Source organism: Electrophorus electricus, chromosome 11 (assembly GCF_041902795.1).
Source record: "Electrophorus electricus isolate QZ-2024a chromosome 11, ASM4190279v1, whole genome shotgun sequence".
In the NCBI taxonomy this organism is placed as follows: Eukaryota; Metazoa; Chordata; class Actinopteri; order Gymnotiformes; family Gymnotidae; genus Electrophorus; species Electrophorus electricus.
Window position 1 is genome coordinate 17,757,501 of NC_137507.1, and position 27,500 is coordinate 17,785,000.

Sequence of the window (27,500 nt, forward strand, 5' to 3'; positions counted from 1 at the left end):
TGTAATGTTTCTGTTACGGTAATATGACATTGGACTTTCCAAAAACGGTAAAAAAAATTTTTTAAAAAGCTGGAAGTCAGGGATATACAACAGAGGCAAACAAAATTCGTGATATAGCCTAGTGTATGAATAAAGTGTGGGAATAAAACGTGGTATGACGTTAATTACATATCACCCAAACTGTAGCCACCATGACAGACTGTAGATTGTATAGTCTGTGTAGTTAAACTAAATGTCCGTGTCTCTTCCCACAGTTTTCGGTGACATTGACATTTCTGACATTTCTGTCACGGAAAATCGGTGGAAGTTTAATATATACATAGAAAAAGTAGCATCTAAGTGTACGCCAAAGGAGAAAAAAAGAACACTGTTATATCAAACCCTCTACAAATCTGCAGCTGTCCCACTGACGTGTAACAAACCAAGTTAAGTTCAGAGTCACTTGTAAATGCAAACATTGGGCTGTGGTGACTGTGGTGACTGAGGTGACTGTGGTGACTGTGTTGACTGGGGTGACTGGGGTGACTGGGTTGACTGGGGTGACTGTGGTGACTGTGGTGACTGGGTTGACTGTGGTGACTGTGGTGACTGGGTTGACTGTGGTGACTGGGTTGACTGTGGTGACTGTGGTGCCTGGGTTGACTGTGGTGACTGTGGTGACTGGGGTGGCTGTGGTGATTGTGATGACTGGGGTGACTGTGGTGACTGGGGTGACTGTGGTGATTGTGATGACTGGGGTGACTGTGGTGACTGGGGTGACTGTGGTGACTGGGGTGACTGGGAGCAGAGAGATGTGACCAGTAAGAAGCCGAACGGGAGGCAAAGGCGCTGGGTATTTCAGGCGCAGCTGTCACGCGCGAATGCCAAATCACTGCGGTGAATGACTCATTAAGCAGAACACACGAGCTTCTGTGTGTGATGCAGCTTTACGCACAGAGCAGACCACAGAGGCCACTGCTTCTCATGCCGGTAATGACTATAAAATGGTGTTGCGACGGGGGCACAGTTTTTGTTTACTCTATAATCTCCTCTTATGTAAATGTATATGGTCTTTAGTTATTTTTCTAGTTTTTGTGTGTTTACATGCATGGTCCTGCGCGCACACACACACACACACACACACACACACACACACACGCACTCCCCCTCCCTCCCCGTATCCCTCTCCCTCTCTGCCAGTTTATTTCAACATAGTTTTGTTGACCTGGCTATACGTAGTACCAAAGTTTAGTAAATACAGCTTTCAGAAGTAACTGACACCAGAGCTTGTCAAGGCTTTCTTTGTTTTGCCCCAGGCTCCACCTCAGCCTGGAACTGGAGTCCTATCTGCCCCTTCAGGGGATGCTTCACCCACTCAATATCACTCGAGTACCTGCTTCGATCTCACTGTGACCTCTTCATCCATAAAACAGTGGACTCCGCCAAGTGATGCTCTGATGCTGATGCTTTTCAGCAGTCCCCGCACTACTCGCAGGGTCGACTTTATAGCAAAATAGTTATAGCCGTATAGTTACACGGTTATAGTTTCAAACTTTAACTCTGCATTTTGCATGGTGGGAGGAGGTCCTGGACTGTACGATGGTCCAGGTGCTTTCTCTGCCACAGTACGATACTGGCAGTGGATTTAACACTCCCACGCTAATGACATAATTACAACAGAGCTCACGTCTCACAGGTCTGGTTTTCCACACGGCGTAGCTCTGTCTGGCAGCACCGTGTTGAGGCCGAACGCACAGTGACTCAAAACTTTAACTAGTGAGTGTTGTCTGCATTCACGTTTCAGTACAGAGAGCTACAGTGCGACTTTAATGAGTGCTAAATGGAATACACCTGTGTGAGTTTGAACAGTAACTGTAATCCTCAGCAAAATATGGCACACCAACGTAAAATCTGGCTTAGTTAAAAGAAAGCCGGGTCAGTGCTTGGGATTTTAATACGCATTCAGAACTTTAACCTTTGCTATCTGATCAGATGGCATACCATATGTTTTTGTGTGATCTGACAAATTTGAACATTATTCAAACCTGACATCACAACAGTGGAGGATTCATCTCATTTACTTTCTTCCAGTTCAGATGTCTGGTATGCATAAGATACCCGAGACAAAGCAGAGTTGACTAGCTGCCCAAACACATGGTCTCAGGCCTTGGCCATGGGCTTAAATCTTCTCAGTTGTTTACTGTCTTTTTATTTGCTCTCAGCTATATGAACTCTGATGGTCTTCCAACACAAAGACTTTCCCAGAGTCTGCCAAATGGAAACAGTATATTTCCTCCGTTTACACTCCCACCAGATCTTTTTTCTTGCGCTTCGGAGAGCCACAACCCTGCACTAATGTAGGATCTCCATCAAGCTGTCAGCCACCCTGTTGCTTGTACCCTGCTCTTATACATCTGTGCACGGTGCCCCGTGGGCTCTGTTCCTTAGTTGTACACTGGACTCTCTGGAGTTTGGGTGGGAAATCCCATCACCTCCACCTTTACCACCTCCATATGCACCACCCTTGCCCCCCACTCAGTGTTTCGGGGCAGTTTATGGGCAGTTTAGGGTAAATATGAGAGTAAATTAGAATTATATTTCTACCGGACTCTCACCACTTGACGCACACACACACACACGTATGTGTGTGCATCTCAGACTGTTTCGAAATACATTTATATCCACACAGCTAAGGCAGAGACGAACCAACGAGCCAGCACCTGTAGACAAAGGCAAACTTTAAGAATCCTATAAAGCTCTAGCTATCACTACCTCGTATTCCCTTTCCTAGCTTGGCGTTAAATGACGAGTCATGACTGTAGGTGCTGTTGGTGTAGGTGTAAGTCGGTGCTTCCTTTGAGTGCACCTCTGATAACTCCTAATCCCGCAGCCTCCGCGGAGACTCCGCGGAGACCCCGGCAGCCGCCGTGCTGAAAGGCGGCGCGCTAAGAGCTGCGCTAAGCTTCCGAGGTTTTGGCAAAGCCCCGGGGCTCCTCCCTCTTCCGCCACGCTCCCTGTCTCCGTCTGTCAGAGCTCTTCATGCGCCACAAAACTCCTGAATCTGCATTTCCTCGCCGCCTCGCCCCCACTGCATCGTCATGGGCGATAATTACAGTGCAAATGTGCTTGTTTGCAGAAATAATCTTGTCGAAATCTCACCGGGTCAGGAGACGTGTGGTACGCCTGTTTTTTTCTTTTGTTTTTTTTTTGTGGTTGTAGAAAATTCCTACAGCTGACAGTGTTGAAATGTTGCTCAACAGAGCAAGCATGTTGCTTCTACCATGTTGAAAAATGCCATGAATTTTATTTTTAGTTATAAGAATTCTTGTGTGTGATTAAAATTAATCACTATTTTGATTCACGCCCTAAGCCTGTGGTCAATTTTCACCTCCAGGCAACTGTGTAATAAGCGTATACCCGGTGAGCTCAGTACGCATGAGCTTCCGTTCACATTCATCTTATCTATTAATTAGTAGCGTGATACAAATCCATCATGCTGGGAAAACAAGGATGTGTTTCATCATTGTCTGAGCTTATCAGCATTCAGGAGCAGTACAGTTTAACCATTTTAAAAGAGCTGATACAAGGTGAAAAGACTTTTTTCACTTGTAACTGATGGTGTGCTTAAAAGTTTCAGTGTAGCTGTAACAGTTGCTCTTTTAATCTTTCCATACCCCTCGTTTTCTCCTCTCCTTCTCTGCTCATTATCGCCTTTGTTTTCTGCTCCTCTGTTCTTTCTCCACTCTCTTTCTCCATCTCACTCCTTTCTTATTCTCTTTCTCTCGTTGTGTGGGCGTTTTTTAATTGCACCCCCCGCCGCCTCTCGCCAGGTATGTCGCAGTGACCCAGTTCTCGCCGACCCACGCGCGGAAGGCTTTCCCGTGTTTCGACGAGCCCATCTACAAGGCCACATTCAGGGTGAGCCTGAGGCACGAGGGCTCCTACCAGTCCCTCTCCAACATGCCGGTGGAGGCATCCACCACGGACGAGGACGGCTGGGTCACCAACAGCTTCTCCAGGACGCCCCGCATGTCCACGTACTACCTGGCGTGGGCCGTGTGCAACTTCACCTACCGAGAGGCAGTCACGGATGGCGGCGTCGTGGTGAGTCTTACGAACGACGAGATACAGCGATCGTCTCTTCCCACACGTACACATATACCCTGTCTGGGATGTGCAATATGTAATTGATGGCCTGAGGAAGGCATGGACGCCTGTCTGAAATGACTGATGGAGCGAGTTAGCGCATGGCTAACCGCTATATTCTGCAATATTGGAATAAATGCCCTGGGTAGCAGTACTCTGTTACATTTTTTCGTAGGGGCCCGTGCACTGTTTTAGCTATCCTTCACAGAGGCCTTTAAAGAGCATGTCTTAACTGTTTTTTTTATGTTTATGGCTGAGAAATAAAACTGCCTATCCTTTGTTGATGTCAACCAAAACCCAAAATTCATATTAATTTTTAAGCCTTCTAAGCCAGATTCATGGACAGTTGTGATGATATTCAGTCTATTTTATGTAGGCTAATGGGTCTTTTGTGACCTTTTTCGCTATTTATATTTCACTAATGCCAATCAGACTTACTGTTTATTGAAGCTGTGAGAATTCTCTTGTAAAGCCAGTGAACAGCTTTATCCCAACTGTGCAGATGATGTTTAATGGAATAGCTGAATTAAATCTGGACAGCCAGAATCCTGCTTGGTCCAGCCCTCGGGAGTTAAAGTCCTTCACAGTGTCAGCTGAGGACTTAGTGAGGTACGCAAAGCTAGGGTTACACTGCATTAATTTGACTCCAGTCATAGACATGAATCACAGCTGCACTGAGTCTCCCCAAACTGCCCCTGGTCTGCAGATTGTAGGGTCAGATTTGATGGTTGGCACAGAAGTATGGGAGGGATGCATTTATTGTCTCTCAATCTAGCTTCTAGTTTTGGGCCAGTGAGAGTATAAATTAAACATGTTTGATTTGATTTTGACTGATCTTTGGACTAGCCTAGCAGTATGCTGGTCAAATAGACAATGAAAAATGACTCGGTAGACTCAAAATAAACCCAACTCAACAGACAATGAAAACTATAAGCATGAAAAATGTAAACAGGGGAAGCAGATTAAAACAAATTGCAAACAAACAATTTGTCAATTTAGCTGTCTTACCTAGCAGCCGAGGTGAAAACTCCAGCAGATGAAGTTGGGAAGAAAAGTCAGTACTTGTTTTCTGAGAGAAAACACAGGTGATTTACACCGTTTCTAAAGTGTGGGGATTAAATGAAGCATACCTGTTCTTGACAAAAGCAACCCGAACAACCAAGTGTACAGCCACATATTCTAAGAGAAGGCATGATACTCCCTGTGCGGTACTCTGTCTAAGCTAGACTATTAGAGCCCTACATGGACAAAAAAGGGTTGACAACCCAAACCAGTGAAACCCCAGAAGTAAGTGTCAGGTGCGACTTGCATTGATTTTCACAGTATTTCACAAGTATTTTTAAATTTATTTTTTTATTTTTTGCTTGTTTTTGGTATTTTTTGTTTCCGGGAGAGAACCATACAGATTTAGTTATATACATATACATACATATCTTTACAGCTACATTTATACCAATACTTAGAGATAAAAACTGGGAATTCCTTTAGGAAATCGTGGCATCTGCATTTTGGGGATAATGTGTTTATGTCCATATTTAACCATTCACTTTACAGTGCAGAGAGAGAAATACGATGGCCAAGTGGCTTCACACTGTTATGGCACTCATAAGGTAGCGTTGCTGGAGCAAAGTGATTACCTGTGGCTGAAAGAAATTGAGAAAAACTGCACAATAATCGACAATAAAAATATATGTTTGCTTTCCAGTTTCCTCAGACCTTATTGGTATCGTTAGCATATCTCTACTTGTTGTAACGGATATTATTTGATGAGTTATGTTTGTTTTTTCACCATAGTTTCAGTCAGTTTGGTTATTTTATAATGAACACAGCAATTAGCAAATCTAACATGAATAGCGCTCCTGTATCTCACCTGGTAGAGCAAGGTGCTAACAACACCAAGATCATGGATGCCCAGAGAGCACACACTGTGAGATATATATACAGTGGTGTGAAAAAGTGTTTGCCCCCTTCCTGATATTTTTTTGCATGTTTGTCACACTTAAATGTTTCAGATCATCAAAACAAATTTAAATATTAGACAAAGTTAACACAAGTAAACACAGTTTTTAAATGAAGGTTTTTATTATTAAGGGGAACCTACATGGCCCAGCGTGAAAAAGTGATTTTGCTTCATTTGCCTCAGTTAAGGTCAGTGTTCATGACTCCACCATAAGCAAAAATGGCCTGCATTTTCTGCATGAGACGAAACCACTGCTGAGCAAAAAGAACATAAAGGCTCATCTCAGTTTTGCCAGAAAACATCTTGATGATCCCCAAGACTCTGGGACTTTGTGGACTGACGAGACAAAAGTTGAACTTTTTGGAAGGTGTATGTCCCATTACATCTGGCGTAAAAATAACACAGCATTTCATAAAAGGAACATCATACGAATAGTAAAATATGGTGGTGGTAGTGTGATGGTCTGGGGCTGTTTTGCTGCTTCAGGACCTGGAAGACTTGCTGTGGTAAATGGAACCATGAATTCTGTTGTCTACCAAACAATCCTGAAGGAGAATGTCTGGCCATTTGTTCGTGACACCAAGCTGAAGCGCACTTGGGTTCGGCAGCAGGACAATGATCCAAAACACACCAGCAAGTCCACCTCTGAATGGCTTAAGAAAAACAAAATGAAGACTTTGCAGTGGCCTAGTCAAAGTCCTGACCTGAAACTGACAGAGATGCTGTGGCATGATCTTAAAAAGGCGGTTCATGCTCAAAAACCCTCCAAAATTACAACAATTTTGCAAAGATGAGTGGGCCAAAATTCTTCCACAGCACTGTAAAAGACTCATTGCCAGTTATTGCAAATGCTTGATTGCAGTTGTTGCTGCTAAGGGTGGCCCAACCAAGTTATTAGGTTAAGGGGGCAATCACTTTTTCATGCTGGGCCATGTAGGTTTGGAATTTATTCCCCTTAATAATAAAAACCTTCATTTAAAAACTGCATTTTATGTTTACTTGTATTATCTTTGTCTAATATTTAAATTTGATCTGAAACATTTAAGTGTAACAAACATGCAAAAAAATAAGATATCAGGAAGGGGCAAACACTTTTTCACACCAATGTGTGTATATATATATACACACACACACACACACACACACACACACACACACACACACACACACACACACACACACACACACACACACACACACACACACACACACTAGGTTTCTCTGGATAAGAACATCTGCCAAGCTGAAAACGCAGGTGCAAATCCAATAACATAGTGGACTAAGTGCAGCCACTCTTTGTGAGCTCTGAATATATAAAATGTAATCAAATCCACATTTTGAAATTCAAGCTAAGTAGCAAGATAATTTCTGTTACACTATTTAGACTTATGGAACAGGGGAAAGGACTGAGATACATTACGTTGCAGTTAAACATTTCTGTGGATCAATTATGAGTTTAAACCAAAGCATTGTTCATTATGCTGACCATAATGAAAACACCCAGGTGGGACAGACACCTAGATATGTATTTCTAACAATCAAGAAAAAGTACTTTTGAGGGCAACTTGCAGATTTATTGACCATTTTTGTTCTCCTAGCCATTACACAAAGGAGAAAAGCAGAAATATGAGAAGGTTTGAGGCAATGAAGAACTCTGAGAGCATTCTGACTTCCCTCCATAGCCTAACATTAGATCCATATCTTTAAACTTTCTCTCACTCCTGCCTCATGCAATCTGCTTTTCTTTTTTTTTTTTTGCACCGACACAAAGCTGTGATGCAAGCAGGAACAGCTAGCGTTTGCTCTGCCGACCCTGCCTGTAATCAGACAACACGAGCACACATTTCCATGACAGGCTGCAGAGTTCACACTTACGAATTATAAGGTGTTATGATCCCTGGTCATTTACTGTTATGAGTTATTGATTTCTGGAGGGACTTAGTGTCCTCATCAGCCGTTACGAAAGGCTGCGCAGTGTATTCAATGCTTTAAGGTGTTCACGTTGGCCAGAATTTCAAGGTGAAGAGTAGCTTGACCAACACAGAACCAGCACGGTTGAAATAAGTGTGGTCTGACAGCAATGGTCAATTACCCTTGACTGACAGTTTTAAAACCCCACCTTGTTTATCACTGCCTCAGAATTTCCTGCCGTGGCTATTCATCCCCTTAAGCTATTAGAACAAAGGTGTCAAATCCTATCTGCAAAGGTACAGAGGGACAGTGTGACTGTGGGATTTCATTGTGGCCCTGCAGGAACACACCTGACTCCACTTGTTTAATCAGTTGGTCTCAGTCTTCAACAAAGTGATTAGTTGTAACAGGTGTATTCCTGTTTGGCAGGAAGGAAAACATTCAGGCACACTGGCTCTTTGTAGATAAGATCTGACACCCCTGCATTTGAGGGGGAAAAGGTTGACCCATCACGGCACAATAAGCCACTTTCCATCAAAAATGGCACATGTTTACTTGTGGGTGGGGTGAGTTCTGTGAAATCTGGTTTTGAAAGTGATTTGACATGTGCTTCGATCCAACCCCCTTCCCCTCTGGAGGGGTACCTCTGTCATGGAGGCAATTCCTCTGGTTTTTGCCCCTCCAAATTTACTGCTCCGCCACTACCCTCTGGTTTCCAGTCACACCTGTTCCCCGTTACAATTCCATCAAGTCTGTGTAGTTGCATCGGGAAGTTTTGCTGTGGTTATGTGCATTTCTGAGCCATAGCTCCTATGATTTCTAATACTTGAGCTTTCTAGTTTTGGGTCTTCTGATTGTGGATGAAGCCTGTGCTAATCATGTCTGTTTGTGTTTTGACCCTTACTTGTTACTATGACGACTACGTTTGGATTAAGGCCGAAGAAAGCCGTCACACATGTATCCTTCCTCCCCTCATGAATTACTAGGTCTTATGCTAGCTTTGCTGTAAAACTGGAGCACCTGGTACTATCAGAATCAGGTCTAATTCCCTCAGTTCATGCACAATATATGCAAGACTCTCTGAGTGCATACAGTATAATGTTAAAACCAGTGGTGAAAAGCACTGCTCACAGAAATTTCTCAACATGCAGAGTTCAGTATCAGCCCCACTTGCGGAAATTTCACCACCCTGCAGAATTTGGTTTCGGCCCTGTTCCCATAGATTTGCCATCTGTCAAAGTTTATTTTTGACTGCCCAGAATACCAGATCTGTTCCCTACAGAGTTTAATCCCATGTCTGATTTTACACACCAGGGGCTGATGTTTAGATGCTTGAACACTCTGATTAGACTGATTTTGTGCCAGAGCTAAATTCTGTAGGGCACTGGTTCTGGAACAAGGTTTTGAGTAAACACTACAGCACATATATCTGCAGGTGCAGTGTTGGAGCTGAACTATGCTGGGTGACAGATCTACCACGCTACTCATGCTTTGGCTTATCTGTACTTTTCCGTCATGCTTCTCGACTCAGATATCACCATCACCTAGCACTGTGATCTTGGCCAATGCAATTATTATGTAAATAATCTCTTTTGGCATAACGTTTCAATCTTTTTTGCTGTCGTCTGTATCATCTCTTAAGTGCATCATGTTATAATCGCAGGCATCTTAAGAATCTGTTACTTTATAGTGGCTTAGAGCTGGTGCCCACCCACTAACTCTCCATCACCAGACAGGCGCGCCCACCTTCCCCGGGCCGTCTGACACACAGGTCAGGCCATGTGGAGACGCTGCACGAAAACAGCGAGAGAGAGCGTGAAGCCGTCCATGTTGGCTTGGGCGTAGGATTTATGCCCCACACATGCACATGCTTGCAAACATGTGCTAACTGCGTACACACGTTAGTACCTACTAACTGCATGCACATACACGTGTGCGTGTACGTGCTGACTGCATGCGTGTTCGCACTTGCACACTTTGATAAGTCAGCGAACTGCAGCAGGCAGGTGCATCTTGTCTGTAGTCTGCAACTGCAAAAGGCAGAAGAAGCAATGGAGAAGCCTTCCACGAGTGCTCCATGCTGAGTGCTATTATCCCTCCTCTGGGAGTGTTCCTAACCTCAGCACAGCACACCACGCGCAGGCTAGCGCAGACGGTGGGAGACGATTCGTGAGGGGTGGGAGGGATGTATGCTATTATAAGCTCTGTGTCAGGAAGAAAGAGGGATTGCACTCTCTGACAAACAATTAAAAAAGGCTTCTTCTCCTCCTTCTCACCGACGGCTGTGCCAGACCAACCCTAAACAGATTAACTTTCTCCTCTCCTTGTCTCTGTTCTCTGCTCCTGACACTTATGTAAATCGTTTTTTTTGTTTGTTTGTTTTCCTAATTTCTTCTAATTAACTTGAGCTGGGTCCAAGAGGAACATAACTATTCTCTAGTGTCACTACAGTTTCATTTCCCCCAACTCCGCCCCCCAAACCCCCCACCCTCAGGTTCAGTGCTAATGTGTATTTGGAGCCAGTTCTTTTTCATGCTTAAGCACCCGTTCAGGATCAGTGTTTAAAAGGATCAGGAATAAAAGAAGCAATTTCTGTGTTTCTTTGTAAAGACACATGTCACGAAACTGCACAAATATTTGCTTGAGAGATGCAACAAGCGTCCTCACAAATGATCCATTTCTCCATAAGAAGTGCGTAATCATTTTTGTGATCTTGATTCTAGTGCCACAGAATGGAGGGCTTTCTCCTACGTTTATGCTTTTTCTCTGTTGGCTTTGTGACATGTAAAATGTTAAAAAAAACAAGAAAAAGTGCAGCTCTTACAGCATATGTCACATAAATGTTTCATGACTTAGTTTGTCAACACCAGCACGCTGAAGGAGGACATTCAAATTCTCCAAACTGAGGAAATCTTGGCCTTATGCATATCTGAAAGAGAGTGCGAGACCGTCTCCCACCTGAGAACATTCTCAGCGAGTTTAATTTTTAAATTTACACACATCTGAAGGAGACCTTGCTTTCCTCAGGGTAATAGAGCATCTTTTCTGCTGAGTTGGGTTACCTGTAGCTTTTAGCTGCCTGACGGAAGCCTAGCTGTATCCTTCACTCTGAGTGGCCGGGTCCGCCTGCCATTTGCATATGATCTGCAGCTGGCTCTGCTAAATCAGCCAAATGCTTGTGGTTCCAGCAGACTGGCGTCTGGCACTTTCATTGACCACCTGCCTCTCTTGGGCCCCAGCTGCACGCAGTCCCCTGTCGCCAAAGTGACCTACAGGCCGCTCAGCAGCACCCATCAACTCTGTAACATGCAGATGTCCGTGTTCGGGTCAGGACATCGCGGACTTTCGTTATAGGCTTCAGTATGGCTGGGGCGGTCTATGGTGTGGGACTAGACACAGAATCAGTCACGTCTCACAAGCAATGCTTTGGTGAATTGTTTATTTTTAATTAAGTCATCAACAATAACAGCTCTGGATGTAACGTTAATGTCTGTGATTTTTTTTTAGTGGATCGGGGCTTGTTCATACAAATCTGCAGCCCTGACCTCCTGTTGGCCCTGACCTCCTATGCAGATGTTTACCTGAATGAGGCCAGTTGGTGTTTTTGATCGTTCATTCTGGAACGATGGAGCTGGTCTCCAGTAGAGCAGACTTCCGCATGTTTCACTTAATAATGCTATAAGCTAATTAAAAACCTGAACTAATTAACAGAATTCCTTGCATGAATTCAGAGCAGAGAAAAGACTGAAATTGGCATCAACACACTATTGATGAAGTCATCCATACTCATCATCCAACTTGCAAGTAAACACAGGCAGTTTCCAAAAGTTTAATATTGGCGGCAGCTCGCCAAAGGTGAAGATTAGCATACAAATTTATATTACCCTTAAGAAGACACTTGGGCCACATCTATATTTATCTAAGATTTGGAGTCTGGTGTTGTGTGCATATCTAATTTCTCTTTGATATTTGAATCTCCTAGCATGCGATACACTGAAACTAAGCAATGTCTGCAAACAGGAAGTGCTTCGCATAACCTCCCACAGAGCAACGGAAGTCAATAGTTTATATCAAACTGTTGAATTTTAATATTAGAACCTTACAGTGCAAACAAAACCAGGTGTCAGCGTACGAAACTTACAATAGCTCTCCAGTCACTTGCCAAAAAGTCTCACCTCATCTCTCACCTGAAATGCTGTGAAACGGTTGCAAGCCCAGGAACGCGTCACATCTCATACCACACAGGCAAGATCTGCCAGGCGGCATGTCGGGACGCCAACTTCCTGCCTGGATTGTTACAGTGCTGACGGCTGTGCTAGCTCTACCCGGGCGGTGTCACGGCAGACGGTGTGAATCGGGGCCCTCCGGAGCCGTTCCCTCCTCTGTAGTGTTGAGCTGATTTCTGACTCGCTGAGTTTTAACAGACTCCGTTCTGTTTCACTCATTCGTGCACTACAAACCGTGGGGATCCTAAGAGCTTTAGCTGGTGTCATTAGCCGCTGGTCGATAATGGACAGCCGGCCCGTTCAGACACGGTCTATTCCAGTCCAATTAACCCCATTAGAATCCCAGACCAAGCCTTCTTCTACAGAAGAAGAAGGTGCTTGATTGCTTACACCAAATGGATTAGCTTTGAGTCCGAATAATGGATAATTATTTTGCCGAGCCTCATTTGTCTACTTCAGCACAACTGTCCTAATTACACGCTGCTTTAAAATAATGTCAACTTGATGTTTTGTTTTTTGCTTTTTAAATCACCTCAGCGCTCAGCCATAAACATGGCATGTTTTTTTAACAAGTTGTAGAAATGAATTACTAAAGAACAAACATGCCAAGTAAAGGCAGCTAAAGTCAAACAGGGAGGCAGGGGCTCTGAAACAAGGGCTGTTTTTCCTTTTGTTGCGATTGTGCGTGCATGTTAGGCCAGGCATATGAAGCCATTCATTCTGACTGGATAGATGTCCGTGCAGAAAAGGCCACGCGTCAGCCCTTGGCTATTCCAGTGGAACAATCTCTTTTACACTGAGAATGCATCTCAAACAAAATGTCTCTCTCTCTCTCTCTCTCTCCCCTTCCCTCCATTTTCTCTCGCTTTCTGTCTCTCCTGTCTTGGTTTCTCTCATTTTCTGTTTCCTTTCACTTTGTTTCTCACCCTTCTCCTCTCCTCCCCCCTTCATTTTCTTTTTTGCTCAGTTTCAATGCTCTCCTCTCTGTGGCCTGGACTATGCATGAGTAGCCAAAAACAAACAAACCAAATCACATCAAACAATAACACAGTTGCGCGGAGAGAGCATCTAAAAGCTATTTAATGCAACATTGGCTAAGAAGGGTGGAAACAGCTGCATGGGGAATTAAACAGAAGCATTATGGGATTCTACAGACATATAAAGACCAAAGATCCACAATTGGTCAAATGATAGTTACTGAATGCCACACCCCAGTCACTCCAGAAATGCCAAAGCTGCGCAGTAGTATGCTTGGGGAGGAATGTCCTTCGCAAGGAACTAAACAAGCGGGGGTTTCCTGGGTACAGTACGGAACCTGGCATGCAGCTCCCGTTGGATGAAGTCAGTTCTCCTATTATACGGGGCGAGGATCGTTTCTAACGCAAGCCAGTCATTTTGTTTTAAGCAAATGGAATATCTGCATATAACCGCCTTCATACTGCCTTCTCCCTTCAGATCACACTGCGGCTATTATTGGTCTTGTCAAGATTAGAGGGAAAGATATTCTGAGTGTTGCGTTCCGGGCTCATGAAGGGGGCCTGTTGGGGGTTCGTGAATCTCCCCAATAACGAGATGCCCTGGAGCCAAATGTCTGAAACTTAACAAAATATCACGCTCGCCCTGAACACCCTTTTGCTGGTTCTGTCTGTGCTGTGCCATTGGAGCAGATCCGGCTGTACGCCAGGCCCGACGCCATTCAGAGCGGATCGGGAGACTATGCCCTCCACATCACCAAGAGACTCCTGCGTTTCTACCAGGATTACTTCAAAGTCAAATACTCCCTGCCAAAATTAGGTAAGGCTACATGTATGTGCATGCATGCTCTCGCATGGTACACACTGCTCATTGATGGTTCAGTGGTTATAGTATGTGGATTTTGTGTGTCTGTGTGTGTGTGTGCGTGTGTGAGTGTGCGTGTTTGTGTGTACGTGTTTTTGTGTGTGTGTACGGCCATGGGAGGCCCACGGAGATCTGGTGCACATTCACAGAGTTCACTGATAATGCAGACTGTCAAGTCCTGAGAGTGACTTCTGGGTTTGGTCGAGATTGCTCTTGTGTGTTAAATGTGCTAGATGTGTGTGTTAATATTTTTGATGTACACTACCTAAATGCTTGCCGCAGTGTGTGTGTGTGTGCATGTGTGTGTGTGTGTGTGTGCGTGCGTGTGTGCAGGCATACATCTGACTGTTTGTCTGTCTTTCACTCCATCAGATTTCTGTGAGTTTGGTGTCTTCACTGAAACACACACATTAGTCTCTCTGGTCTGCACTGACATGTGCGTGTGCTCTTATAAAGTTGAAGCTGGCAACTTTTGCTACTGAGGGCATTGTGGTGTTGAGAAACTGGACAACATGTGGAACCCTGCTATGCCTCCACCCCCTCCGCGCACATTCACTCCTTCACATATCTCTCTTTTCTCCTGTTCTCCTTCTCTTTCCCTCTCACTGTAGAATTGCACACTCAGTCATCACCCACTCATGAACACTGACTCTGCATTCTGTGGGAAATGTACTTTTGCTACTATTACTAAAAACTTCAGGGCAGATGCTAGTGTGTGTGTGTGTGTGAGATTCGTGCAATGTTCCTCATTTTACTACCCATTGTACCCAGCCTTTTACTTCCAGATGCTTTACCTTAAACTGAGTACTTCCTGTTTAAGATGAAATGATTACTTCCAGGGTGATTGATTAATAGTGGCCTGATAGCGTCGGTTTGTGTCATGGTCCCAGGGTAGGACTGAGTCCTTTGAAACAGCCAGGCCAGCTAACAAGGCGTTTTCATTAAGCCTGTTCTATTGACTGATGCCGTGAAGGATTGTCTTGTTCATTCTTTTCAAACTAAACATTTTAATGAAGCCAGGGCCATTTTAAGGCTCTCTGTTTCCCTCCAGGTCTTAGCTGGTGTTGACAGCTGAGTAATGAAGGTATTTTAGACTGGACTGTTTTGTGACAATTAAGCTATGCCAGCTGAGCAGGCGAAGTCCACCTTCAGCCCACGTCTAGGTTTGATCATAATAAAGAGGAACTTCTTTGTAGAGGATGTGGAGAAACTAGCAAAGCTTTTCTTTGGCAAAGCTGCTTCTACAGCCCAGTGCACACCAATCCAGTACTGACGTTCTCCAACAAACCCTGACATCCTCCATCGAACCCCAATATACTCCAACAAACCCCCGACATTTTCCAACAAACCCTGATATCCTCCAACAAATACCAGCATTCTGATGTCGACAGATGGTTTTTGAATGTTCAGGAAATTAACTAACAAACTAAATGAGCCAGTATGAATGGGAACAACATTTTAGGCACTTCCCAGGGTGTTTACTTGAATACTTGCTGGAGAACACAGGGACAGCGTGCTCTTTTCTTTCATGCCATTTTCACGCCTGTTTTTTTTTTTAAATCAACTTTAAAGCCCCTCGCTTGCCCAATAAAATGGGCAAGACACATTCTTAATGCGCAAAACGGTTGCTAAGACCAAGGCTTGCTGTTGTAACATTAGATGCGTAGGGGGTGGGTTCTGGAGCGAGAGACTGCTCCGTTGAGGACCGAGGCATCGTAAGAGAAACGATCTGGATGTAATGCTCTCCTTGGTTACGTAAAGGCGCCATCTGCGTGCCGAGGAAGACTGCAGCTGCAGGACCTGGGGTCCCTGATGGAAGGACGCTCTATCGCTTTCCTCATCCGGAAAAGGAGAAAAATGACAGAACAGTGCGAGAAGGCTGGCACAAAGCAGCTCACAAATGGCAGATCACATGTTGTCTGGAGTTCTTGAAGAACACAAGGTTAGCTGCTTGAGGTTTTTCTTCAGAAAGCCTTTTTTTATTAAAAATTGCATCGCCTGTGTTTGTTTTTTTTCCCCTCCCTGAAATGAGACTAGGGATCCATTTTATTAAAAGGGTCACTCGGGTGCCTTGCTGTGGTTCCATCCACTTCCAGACGTTTTTGTTCTTCACTCTTTTAATCTTTGTTCAGGCTACGCCGCATGGTCGCTTGGCCGATTTTAGATCTCACCGACTCCCTTTCAAAATAACGAGTGAGATGTGGTCCTCCGTTAAGCTGAATTCAAGCGCCGCCGTTTCTAGAAGCCTAAACATCCGTGTGTGTCATTAGGCTGCACAGTAAAAAAAAAAAAACCAAATGCCTCTATTTTTCAAAGCTACCCTTCTGAGCCAGAAGAATATACATATAGCCCACCGAATAGCTTTTTCCTGCAGTGCACCGGCTCTGGTATTTGAATGGAAGGTAACTTTTGGCTGTGGTGCTTGACGGATCCCATCTCAGGCTCCTGGACCTGGCCGTGTGTTTGTGCAGCGGCTCACGGTGGCCGATCGATCTTGTCCGGCGTAACGGGTCTGAGAAGCGGTGCCGCAGACCGTAGCTCTGCTCGGTCATTAAAGAGCTTCATCGTTTTGCCAGGTGAATTTTAAGTAGAGTCCAATTAGAGCAACTTCATCATGGGCTCCCCTTTCCTGTTTGACAACCCACACACACACACACACGTGAAGGTGTGTATTTCAGAAAAAGAAACAGAAGGGGATTTCAAAACCTGATCTGATGAGACAATGAAAAGAGAAAAATACACTAATAATAATAATGACAGACCTTTTTTTTTTATTATGTGTGGTTCTACCCAGTTTTAAAGAGGGCTATAATTAGCGCCCTGGAACATGAATCTGTGTGATTGTGTGTGAGCTAGCAGGCAGCAGGCAGGAGTCCATGGCCTTGATCCGTGTCTCGCAGCTTTGCATCCCGTGGCACGGTGCTGCCATCCCACAACCCCCCTCCCCCCGCACAAACACACGGAGCGTCGGCATGCACAGGGGGCATCAAATCGGTTCGGATTTTTTTCCTCGCCTCCACGGTGCCCTCTTGCATCGCTGCTCCCTCGGCTGTGCCGACAGGTCGTTTTGATGCTTTGCAGCGTCAGGGCAAGAAGCTCCTTCAGCTCCCCGGGTGGAGAAGGGGTGGAGGATGGAGAGGAAAAAAAAAAGCACCCCAAACCAACAACACGCAAGCAAACAGAGAACCGCTTTCCTGCCATTTTCCTGAGTCTCTCCTGTGGCCCCCTGCAAGTTCACGCAATGGGCCTGACGCCTGACTCTAACACTTTGTCTGGTGCTCCTCGTGAGCAGAAGAGCATCACTCACTGTCTGATGTGCAAATGTCAAGGCAATTAGCCATCTAAAAGCCAATTAGGCGTTTAATTACCATCCACCCGTCAAATTGGATCAGAACGAAGTAAGTGATACTCCAAGGTAATAATGCTAAATCACGCAGCTTGAAGAAATGTGATTTCTGAAAAACAGACAACTAAGAGTCACAACTCAGAATTTGTTTGTCCACATCAGGCAGGAACCAGCTTGGATTGAAAAAAAAAAACAGATTAATGGAGTCATTTACAGACCACAAATACAGAGTCTGTCCAGCCCTGCTGAGCTCCTGTTTTCAACGTAAACAGGATTGACACCCTAGAACTTCAGAAGCACTTTGCTTCCACATCCCCTTTCCCACAGCTGTCTGAGACATCCTGTTTTTCTGCAAACCTTGTGGACTACACTGCAGTTTTTCTACCACTACATCTTACAGTACAACACACTACAGTTACTGCCTTATTTACTTATTTATTTTAAATAGACCAAGAGACAGGATTTTCTGAAGAACATCACTACCGAGCCAACAGACACTGACTGGTCATTAGAATTCCGCACAGAATATGTCAGTGTTTCACACTTCGTTGGAAGATTATCTGTTGTACCAACAAGAATATATTACACTGAAAGGAAGAAGTAAATGTTAATGTGTAAAGGAGCATTAGGCATGTACTTTTTAAAAGAGGTCCTGCACACTGGAGCATTGATCTGAAGGAAATGATTCAGAGAGAGAGAGAGAGAGAGAGAGAAATCAATGGACAGACGAAGTTGGACAACCTCTACCTTCTCGTCTGAAAGGAAAGGATAGAGATTTAGTGTCTTGCAGCTGCTCTGTGCACATGCGCACATGTGCGTATCTGTTATTTATTGTGTGACTAGTGGAATAGTAGTAGTGAAGGGCAGCAGAAGTTTAGCACATTTATACAGAATGATTTTCATTGTGCAGTGAGTAGCATTTTAGTGCCAGCGCTGCATGTGGTTCCTTGTTTTTGACCCATTTGCTAATTTGTCATCTTCAACCCATCAAATGATGGTTTCTGAATGTCTGAATGTCTAACAAATATGTTCAAAGTAGTGCAGCATTCACACGCAACGCTTTGTGTGATCATTTTGTGTGTCATTTTTTCTGACATTGAAATAACCCTATATTAGGCTTAGATGTTTTTATTTAATTGGTCATTATTAAGACTGACCATAACCTACCAAACCCAGACATACAATCTGACTCAGCACCAGTTCACAGATCTCAAACTCTGAAACCCAGATGTTGGCACTCCACATTGCGTCTGCTCGATCCTGATGTGTTCTCGAATATCCGTCCAGCTCCGAGCCTTTTCACTGGAACGCATAAAGCGCCTGCTGGCCGCCAGCGTCACACACGTATGTGGTGCTCAGGCGTTGGCGATTCGGGGTAGAGCGAGTGGAGTGCATGCTGGGATAGAGATGAAGCGCTTGCTCACACAGGAAATGGGGACTCGTCAGGAGAGAGCGCGGACCTGGTGCCAAAGAAGAGGAGATCAAGCTGGATGTGTTAATCTGAAAGAATGAGAGATCACTGGCCCAACACTGGGCCAGTGTGTTATACACCCTGCCTGTTGGCTCAGCCTCACTGGGTGCTCAGTTTTAAACCCGTGTGGATGTGATAGAACTGCATTTGTGCGTCGAAGCCTCCTGAATAAATTCACCCCCGGTGCAGGACCACACGGATTCCAGTCTCACACAGATTCGTTTGGTTTTTGTTCATTCTTTTCCAGAAACTTCTAAAGCAAACTGACAACATCAGAATGCTGGAGTTTGTGGAATTGGATTGAGATTTAGGTTTGGTTGCAGAATTTGTGATTTCGTTAGTGAGAAGCTCTTGCTTTAGCACTTATGAAATACAGTGCTGTTGTTGCTACTATGTTGTTCTGAAACTCTCAAAGTGGTTGTAATTGATTTTATAGTCCTGGCTAAATAAACATAAGCCCAGAGGACTTCATTCTTGCCCCACATCCACCATTCAAACCATTTCCTAAAACACCTTCTTCAAAGACAAGACTTCTTACACTTACACACATGCAAAATAGCTGACAGGTAAGGATGCTCATGGTAGAATTTTTATTTTTCCTTTCAGAGTCTCAGAGCAACTATTTTAGTGATAGCTATCAGGAGGTAAAGGCAGTTTTCCTCAAATATACCACTTACAGCAACCTTAACCAAACTTTAGATTTGTTAGTAGCAGTTCAGTAGCTGTGCCAAACAAGGCCTTTTCTTTTAGCTTATTGTTTTTGGGTTTTTTGTTCACTTTAGTGTTATTTCGCTGTTCTGGCAGACTTTGGATATATCCATTACTCTGTTTCCATCTCTGTCAAAGCTTTGTCATCCCTCCAAGGTCATCTCCCTCATGGATCTTTTGGATCTTATTATTATTTCACATAAATCTAAACAGTGAAATTGTCATACACCTCCCTTCCAATATCATTCACAGCTCAGCTTTGAATGGCCACATAATAATTCCCATCAGCCCTTGCTGCTTAACAAAATATAAAAAAAGGATAGCCCATGCTAATATTCAATTTCCTGTCACCTTCCACTACACTTTTGTGGCTGTGAGTTACTGCAGCAGGCTGATAGCCATCAAGGAGCCTTTCTGTGGCACACTAGGCCAGGACGGGGACTCTGGGAAGAAAAAAAGAGATAATGGTAATCCTTTATCAAACTCATTACACCTCATTGAAGGTGGATGAAGACCTGGGAGGGGCTTCAAAGCAGCCCCGTTGCCCCTGAGAAAGCTAGGGTCATAGAACTCAAGGGTACTGCGCTAAGAGGAAAGAGGAATGAGCTGCATTGTAAACGTGTCACTGATCTGATGTCTGCATGATGAAGGTCAAGAACCCTTCGGCACACCGTGGAGGCAAATTATGGAGGGAACAGCAGGGGCTTACCATTGCAGAGTTTGATGCATTACAGATCATGTAAAAACGGAGGTGTGCTGCAATGTGAAAGGTATTGCAACCACTTGAAATCACTTCTGTGATTTTGAAGTGAAATGGTGTCAAGTATTCGTGTTTCATTAAAGTTTGAACCAATTTTTTTTTTTTTTTCCCCTGTTTCATGGTTTGCGAGTTGAGGACTATAAGTAGGTCAGTGCTTACTGTCCTGCTGTCAGCCTTCTTCCTTGCTAGCATTTAGGTATTCATTATTACATTACTGTCTTTATTACACTTGCTTATATATATATACATACACACACACACACACACACACACACACACACACATACACTGTATATATATATATATCTACACACATACACACACATAAATACACTTTACAGTGTATGTGTGTGTGTGTGTGTGTGTGTTTATATATATGTGTGTGTGTGTGTGTGTGTGTGTATGTGTATATACACACACACACACACACACACACATACACTGTATATATATATATATATATACATACACACACACACACACACACACACACACACACACTGTAAAGTGTATTTATGTGTGTGTATGTGTGTAGATATATATATATATATACAGTGTATGTGTGTGTGTGTGTGTGTGTGTGTGTATGTATATATATATATACAGAGAGAGAGAGAGAGAGAGAACAACAGGAGATTTGTGGAAGAGAACCCTCACCAATAGCACGAGTCACCATCCAGTGTGGGATTTACCCCGGACGTGCCCTTTCCCTGCTGCTGTTCTGCATAGATCTGAACCCCCTCAGTGAGATCATCACCACGGATACCGGCTATGGATACCGGCTACAGAATGTAGCAACCATCAGTCTCTTCCTGTACATGGATTACATCAAGCTGAATGCTAGAAGTGAATGAGACATTGACTCACTAATTCATCGGAATGTCATTCAGACTGGATAAGTGTTGGAAGGTGGCTAGAACTGAGGGGAATCACACTACCAGAGGGTAATATAACAGATGTTGAGGGCATCTACAAGTACCTTGGAATCCCAGAGGCAAATGGGAATCAGGAAGAGACCACAAGGAAAGCAGCTGCAGCCAAGGACTAGTGAGCGTCAGAGTGCTTAGTGAGTACCACAGACAGCAGAAACCTGAGGAGGTTGGAAATGAGGGACCATAATGGGATGATAAGATGTGGTGGGTGAAGGCAACTGTGGTTCCCGTGGCAATGGGAGCACTAGCAGCCGTGACCCCGAAACTGGGAGAATGACTCCAGCAGATCCCAGTAACAACATCCGAGATCTCGTTTCAGAAGAGTGCAGTTCTGGGAACAGCTAAGAGAGTACACAGGACCCTTAAGCTCCCAGACTTCAGGTAGAGGACCCGAGCCTGAAGGAAAAAGAAGACCACCCAGAGGGTGAATGGGGAATTGTTATATTATATATATATATATACACACCCCCATATATATATATACACATCCCCCATATATCTCCACTCTTCAATCTGCCTATTTTTGTTTGTCCAAAACAGGAATGTGCTGACTCCCTGGCACCAGACAGCAAGCTGTCTGATTCCGACTCTCCCTGACTTCCACTTTTCTTCCCAGTCCTATGGGGCTCAGTTCTGCACGTGTAACTTCGTCTCCTCTTCATGTGTGCACATGCGATAACGAGGAGCTCTAATTTAATCTCAGACTAAGCACATCAGGTTCCATTAGTGGGCATACCTAATTCAAGAATTTAATTTAGCGCTCCCTGGTGGGAATCGCATGTGTGTTTTTAGCTGCTTTCTGTTCTTTATCAGAACAGGTTATTATCACAGAGGTAAGAGGCCAGAAGGAGGAGCCCTTAGCTTCACCACTTCTCTTTCATAAGCACTTCTCTCTCTCTTTTTCTCTCTTAGCCACTCTGCTCTTGCGTCTCTGCTCCCACAGTGGAGAGAGGGTAGTATCACACACACAGTTAGGAGCATGAGTCAGTCACTGCCTATTCAGTAATAACACAACCAGCAGTAACCTATTAGCAAAACCAGTTGGGTGCAACCACTGATTTCTAATAAAGAACTGGATAGCTGAGGCAATAATAATTTATATAGTGAAAGATGAGACCAATCTGCCATACAGATATGCCCAAGGCCAAGACACCATTACAATGTTTCTAATGTGCAGGATGGTATGCCGCAAATCGACTATTTTCAAGGGATGTGGAAAAACGTCCACAGGTGGAGGTTTAACTAGGACAGAGTAAAGCTGTATTGTTCATATATTACATATGTGTTTCTTACATTTTTATAAATTTTAGATTAGAAAATTACTGTATCGGTTTTAAATGGTTTAATTCAGCTCCAACTGCTCTGGCATTACCTTAGCTAACGTTAGCTTGCTAGGTAATATTGAGATTGAGCTTGTACACAGTTATCGATTATTACAAGTTTATTCTATATATACTAAAGAGGCTAAATTATTTTTATTTTGATTTAGCCCATGTGGCAAGCAGACTAATCAAAGCTACATGGCTCCACACCGGGGCTACATGACATGCCTCCACACCTGGACACTGTTGCTAATGTAGGATTGTAGGACAGTGACCGTTCTACGGAGGGCTTAAAGGGTTAAATGTATGCTAAAACAAATCAATACTACTTCAAGCTGTTTTATAATGGTGGGAGAGTTAAAATTTGGGTTGATGAGATACATTTTGATATTGTTTTATCATCTTTTAAATGAAATGTGATGGTGATTTCAGAATTTAGTTTCAACATGTTACAGATATTCATTTTGATGGGTGCCTACATCTGTTTAGCCATGTGTTCCTTCTAATTTCTTCACTAATGCATTGCAGTGAATTTCCCACAAGCAGAATTTGTATCACCAGAATGTGCAAGGGTCAGACAACAGATTTATAGTCCTGTATCACCGACAACAGACTCAGAAACTGCAGCAGGTTTAGACCAGTCCACCATCTGCAGGTAGCTAAGGCGATAGGTTAGCTAGTTATATGAACAAACAAATCTTGTTTTAAATCTTTGTTAATGTTAGCAAAACTAGATGGCTAAAACCATTAGAAGACTCTGTAGAAGAGTCTAGTCATGGCACATAGTCATGGTTGTTCCTCATATTCTGTTAGCGTGAGTGACAAAGTACAAACGGCTACGCCCTCTGACCTTTGAAAAGGTCGGCAAAAATGGGCTGTAACCCCAATAACAGACACAAATACTGTCATTCTGACATTATTTTTGGCTGGCTGACATTTTTGGTTAACCGACAGTTGCTGGACTGGGTGGATAAATCAGCCTGAAGTGACATAAAGGTGGATCTGCCTCAGAGGCAGCGTCTATATGTTAGCCTGGGAATATGACTCATTCACTACTGTGACCTTCAGTGTGCTTTTAACCCATAGAGAAATTGGAATTTACCTTGGTGGAATTTGAAAAACCTCTGGATGTGGGTCTTACCAGAACATATTTGACATCCCCTCCCCCCTTTTTTTCCCTTTGTGTGTGTGTGTGAGTGTGTGTTTACATATGCAAACGTGATCACAAGCGATTTGGGGCTGCAGTCTGTTTGAGACCGCATCATGCGTCCTGAATGTCAATGGGGCCTTTACTTGAATGGCTAAATTTCACTGTTGCATCATTTGTGTAAATCTCAGTTCTGTGGTATTCCAAAGCCACTGACACACAGGTACTCTTTATAGGGTTAAACGCAGTAGTGTTGCCACATTTCTCCAGCAGATCGTAAAGGCTCGAGGAGTGTTTGATAGCAGTGTGTATGTGGTGGGACTGCTGAGGTGTCAGGAAAGGTCTTGGTTTCTCTCTCTCTTCCCCTTCTCTTATTTTCCCACTCTCTTGCTCTTCTGTGTTCTCTCTCTCTCTCTCTCTCTCTCTCTCTCTCTCTCTCTCTCTCTCTCTCTCTCTCTCTCTCATCTTTTGCTGAAACACATGCTGCTATTAGACTGCCCTAGTTAGTCATCATCGCTTGGCTTTTACCTATATAGGAAAATCTAAAATTAGGAACAGGTGGTATATACGTAGGCGCACTGCAATGTGTAATATAATGTACAGTCCAGTACAGAGTAGGATGTTCATTTTGAAGAGATCAGGATCAAACACGTTTTGACTGATTTCATTTGGGTAACTCAAATTCATTAAACTGAGAAAGACTACTGGGAAACAAGATAGCTCTATAGTGCTTAACGAGATAACTCCACAGTTAATTAGAAAGCCTTTCTCTGACTTTGCGGGGAGCTATAGCTTTAGCTCTCCTCACAGACTTCTATTTTTTAGATTAAGCAGAGCTAAGTGGTTCTGACAGTCTTAAAAAAGTGAATGTGCATAAAAATAAAAATGACCTTAGGGGTGAAGAGAGGAAAAAAGCAGCTTGAGCACTAAACTTCTCCATGTTTGTAAATGCCATTCCTGATGAAATTCCATTTAATTCCATTGCTGATGTCAAGGGGCGAAGGTCACTGTAGGTAAAGACACATGCATCTTTTTCCAGCATGAGCCCCACGGTCCTGTCTCCCAGTTATGCAGCGATACCGGGATACACTCAAACCGTTCCTCGTCTATAATGGCGGTGTGCTGTGGTTGATAATCAGAACATCCAGTATTCCAGCACGCAGCTAAGAGATTAAGCGTGTGTTAGCCGAGCAGTTGCAGAACCAATGGGTTAGGTGGAGCCATGTGTAAGTGTTTTCAGCAGTATGGTCTGCACACTAAAACAGGGCTGTGTGCTGTGTTAGCATTAATTATTGAAACCGCACTGGGAAACAACCCTACCGCGGACTGACAGAAGAGGGGGAGGAGGGCTAGTCTGCACCATCACCTGAGATGCTGCTTATTTCAGACGGTTTAAAAAGGCACATTATTATGCATTCTATCAAAACTGCGGCATGCAGTTCACAGTACGTGTGGTTTTTGCTCTGCAGCATGAGTTTGTTTTTCATGGGTGTGCATGTAGGTAGTCACGTGTCCAGTAGGTGGAGACATCAGAAAAAAACACTCCATGCTTGGCGCTGTTGACTATGTGGGAATCTCGATGCACACAAGCTAAGAAGCAGCTAACAGCAAAGCTATCAGTAGAAATGGTGAACCATCTTGCTGTAGATGCTACAGTTGGCGGACAGTATAGCTAGCTGGCTATCGAGTCCCTGTTTATCATTACTGTGTAGTATAAATCTCTGTACAGTTTTACTAGTTTGTGTGAGGTAATGTATTGTTGGCATTAATGCATTTCAGCAGAATTTACAGCTGCACAGTATCTTTTACAATGCATAATACTTTATCCATTAAAAGCAGAACAATTACTTTCTAGCAGCAGCAAAAGCCAAAAGCAAAAGGTATGGCAGCCATAACTCAGGCATACCACCCACCCCCTCTAGAAAGCTAAGGAGAATAGCTCACTTCACCGCTCAGTTGGACTGTCACATGAAGGGCTCTAATCTGCTAGTAGTTTAATTCCAAAGTCAGTCATGATCCTGAAGTCGGCCTGAAATGAGCTCGTCGGGTAGCCGGTTAGGTCAGGTGTACTGCAGCATCACCGGGACGTCCAGCAGGTACCAGGTGTTCCACCGGGACTGCTGGGATGGGACCCACTGGAAAGCACCAGTATCGCTCCCCAGGTCTCTAACAGCTGGTGGGGTCACTTTCCAAATGCAGCTCACACACCACCTCGATCCGTCTGGCATCGTGAAGGTAGGTGGCTCTGGCTGTTCAGTGATCTGCAAAGGCCCAGACCAGAATAGCTGCAGTTTATGGTCCTGGTGGCAGTCCAGATGCCGTCAAGAAACTACAGACACAGTCAAGGACTGTGAAATGAGGTGTCCTCGGTCTCTGCGTCGTGCCAAGCCGTTGTTTCATTCTGTGCTCGCAGGTGGCATCCCGTTACAGTTTTCCCCACTCACCAGACAGCCTGTGCAGTCTTTCACCATGCTTTCCATGGTCAACGCTTGTCAGTGTCAAGAATGCTGTCTTATCTGCACAAAGCCCTGATGGATCTCAACCCGTGGCGATGACATAGGCAGCTGGAAGCCTCAGGGCAAAGGTCATGCCAACACAACCGCCCCCCTTTAACCTGACAGGAAGACGTCAGCTCTTCTGATCCCTTACAGGGTCACCTGGCATAGATAAAGCTACAGAGCTGGGAGAAACCAGTGTTTGCTGAGAAAACACCTAAAAGATCTAGGGAGAAAAGGTTGCTTAGAAAAGAAATTGGAGCATCTGGATAAACTCAGGTTTAGCCGTGGGCAGGTCTGGCGCTGGAGGGGCTGTAATTGGAGCGTACTGGGGACGGAAGCGATGGTAGTGAGCCATCGTGCTCAGAAAGGAAACAAGCTGAGGTAGACAGGTGTGCCCGGGTATGCCTTCATGTTTGAGCAAAGCGGACAGGGCATGTTGGTCCCCGCACGACAATGTCACGCAAGCAAATCACTGCCCCAGAGTTGACGGCAAAAATGGTCCACATGGTTTTCTGAAAGAACGCAGACGCAGATCACCTGCAGCAAAAAAATAAAACAATACAGCACGAGTCATGAAGTTACTGGTATGTTCAGTCATCTGGTCTCTAATCAGTTCATCCTCCAGAGGTCTAATCCCACAGAGGCCACCCAAGCCCTTCAGATCAACACCATGCAGCGAATCTGACTCACGAGTCTTTTGTATGTGCAGAAGATCCATGGGAAATGCTGCTCTGATGAGAAGCAATATGGTTAGCCTGCACAGTAACGGTGTGTGGGAGCATAGCCGCTGCCTTACATGTCTTAAAAAAGTCTCTGTCCTTCAGTGCCCAAGCAATGAGATAAGCCAAGAGCTTCTGTACGTGTTTCAAATGACTCAGCCAGTGAGCGCAAGGAACCGAAGACTCATCAGTCAGTGATTAGGGAAAAGGAAGGAAGAGAGAACACGATCCTCCACCAGTTTTACGAGTCACTCACAAAGCCCCCCGTTTAGCTGGAGTGCTGCTTGGATTTACTGTGCACCCTCAAATGCCATCACACGAGCCAGCAGCACAACCATAGCAGCCATAGTTCATATGTAACAAAACACTGGCAGTTTGTAAATCTTAAAAGGGTTTTTGTCTTGTTCAAAAAGAAACAGTAAGTGTTGGGACAAAAGTCACAACAGGTAGTCGATGAAAACGTCCATATTCTTTATTAGATCTGTCCCACTGACATTTTTAAGGAAAGATATTCATCACATAAAACAAACTGGCTT

The 27,500-nt window shown here is 44.2% G+C and overlaps 1 protein-coding gene across 1 annotated transcript in view; it reads left to right on the forward strand.

Moving 5' to 3' along the window:
- trhde.2 (thyrotropin releasing hormone degrading enzyme, tandem duplicate 2) overlaps positions 1-27,500 on the forward strand; it is a 142,621-nt gene that overhangs the window by 1,697 nt on the left and 113,424 nt on the right. The window contains exons 3-4 of the mRNA XM_026997268.3: positions 3,810-4,083; positions 13,890-14,016. Of these exons, the coding sequence (XP_026853069.2) occupies positions 3,810-4,083; positions 13,890-14,016 (401 nt within the window). The remainder of the gene's footprint in view (positions 1-3,809; positions 4,084-13,889; positions 14,017-27,500) is intronic.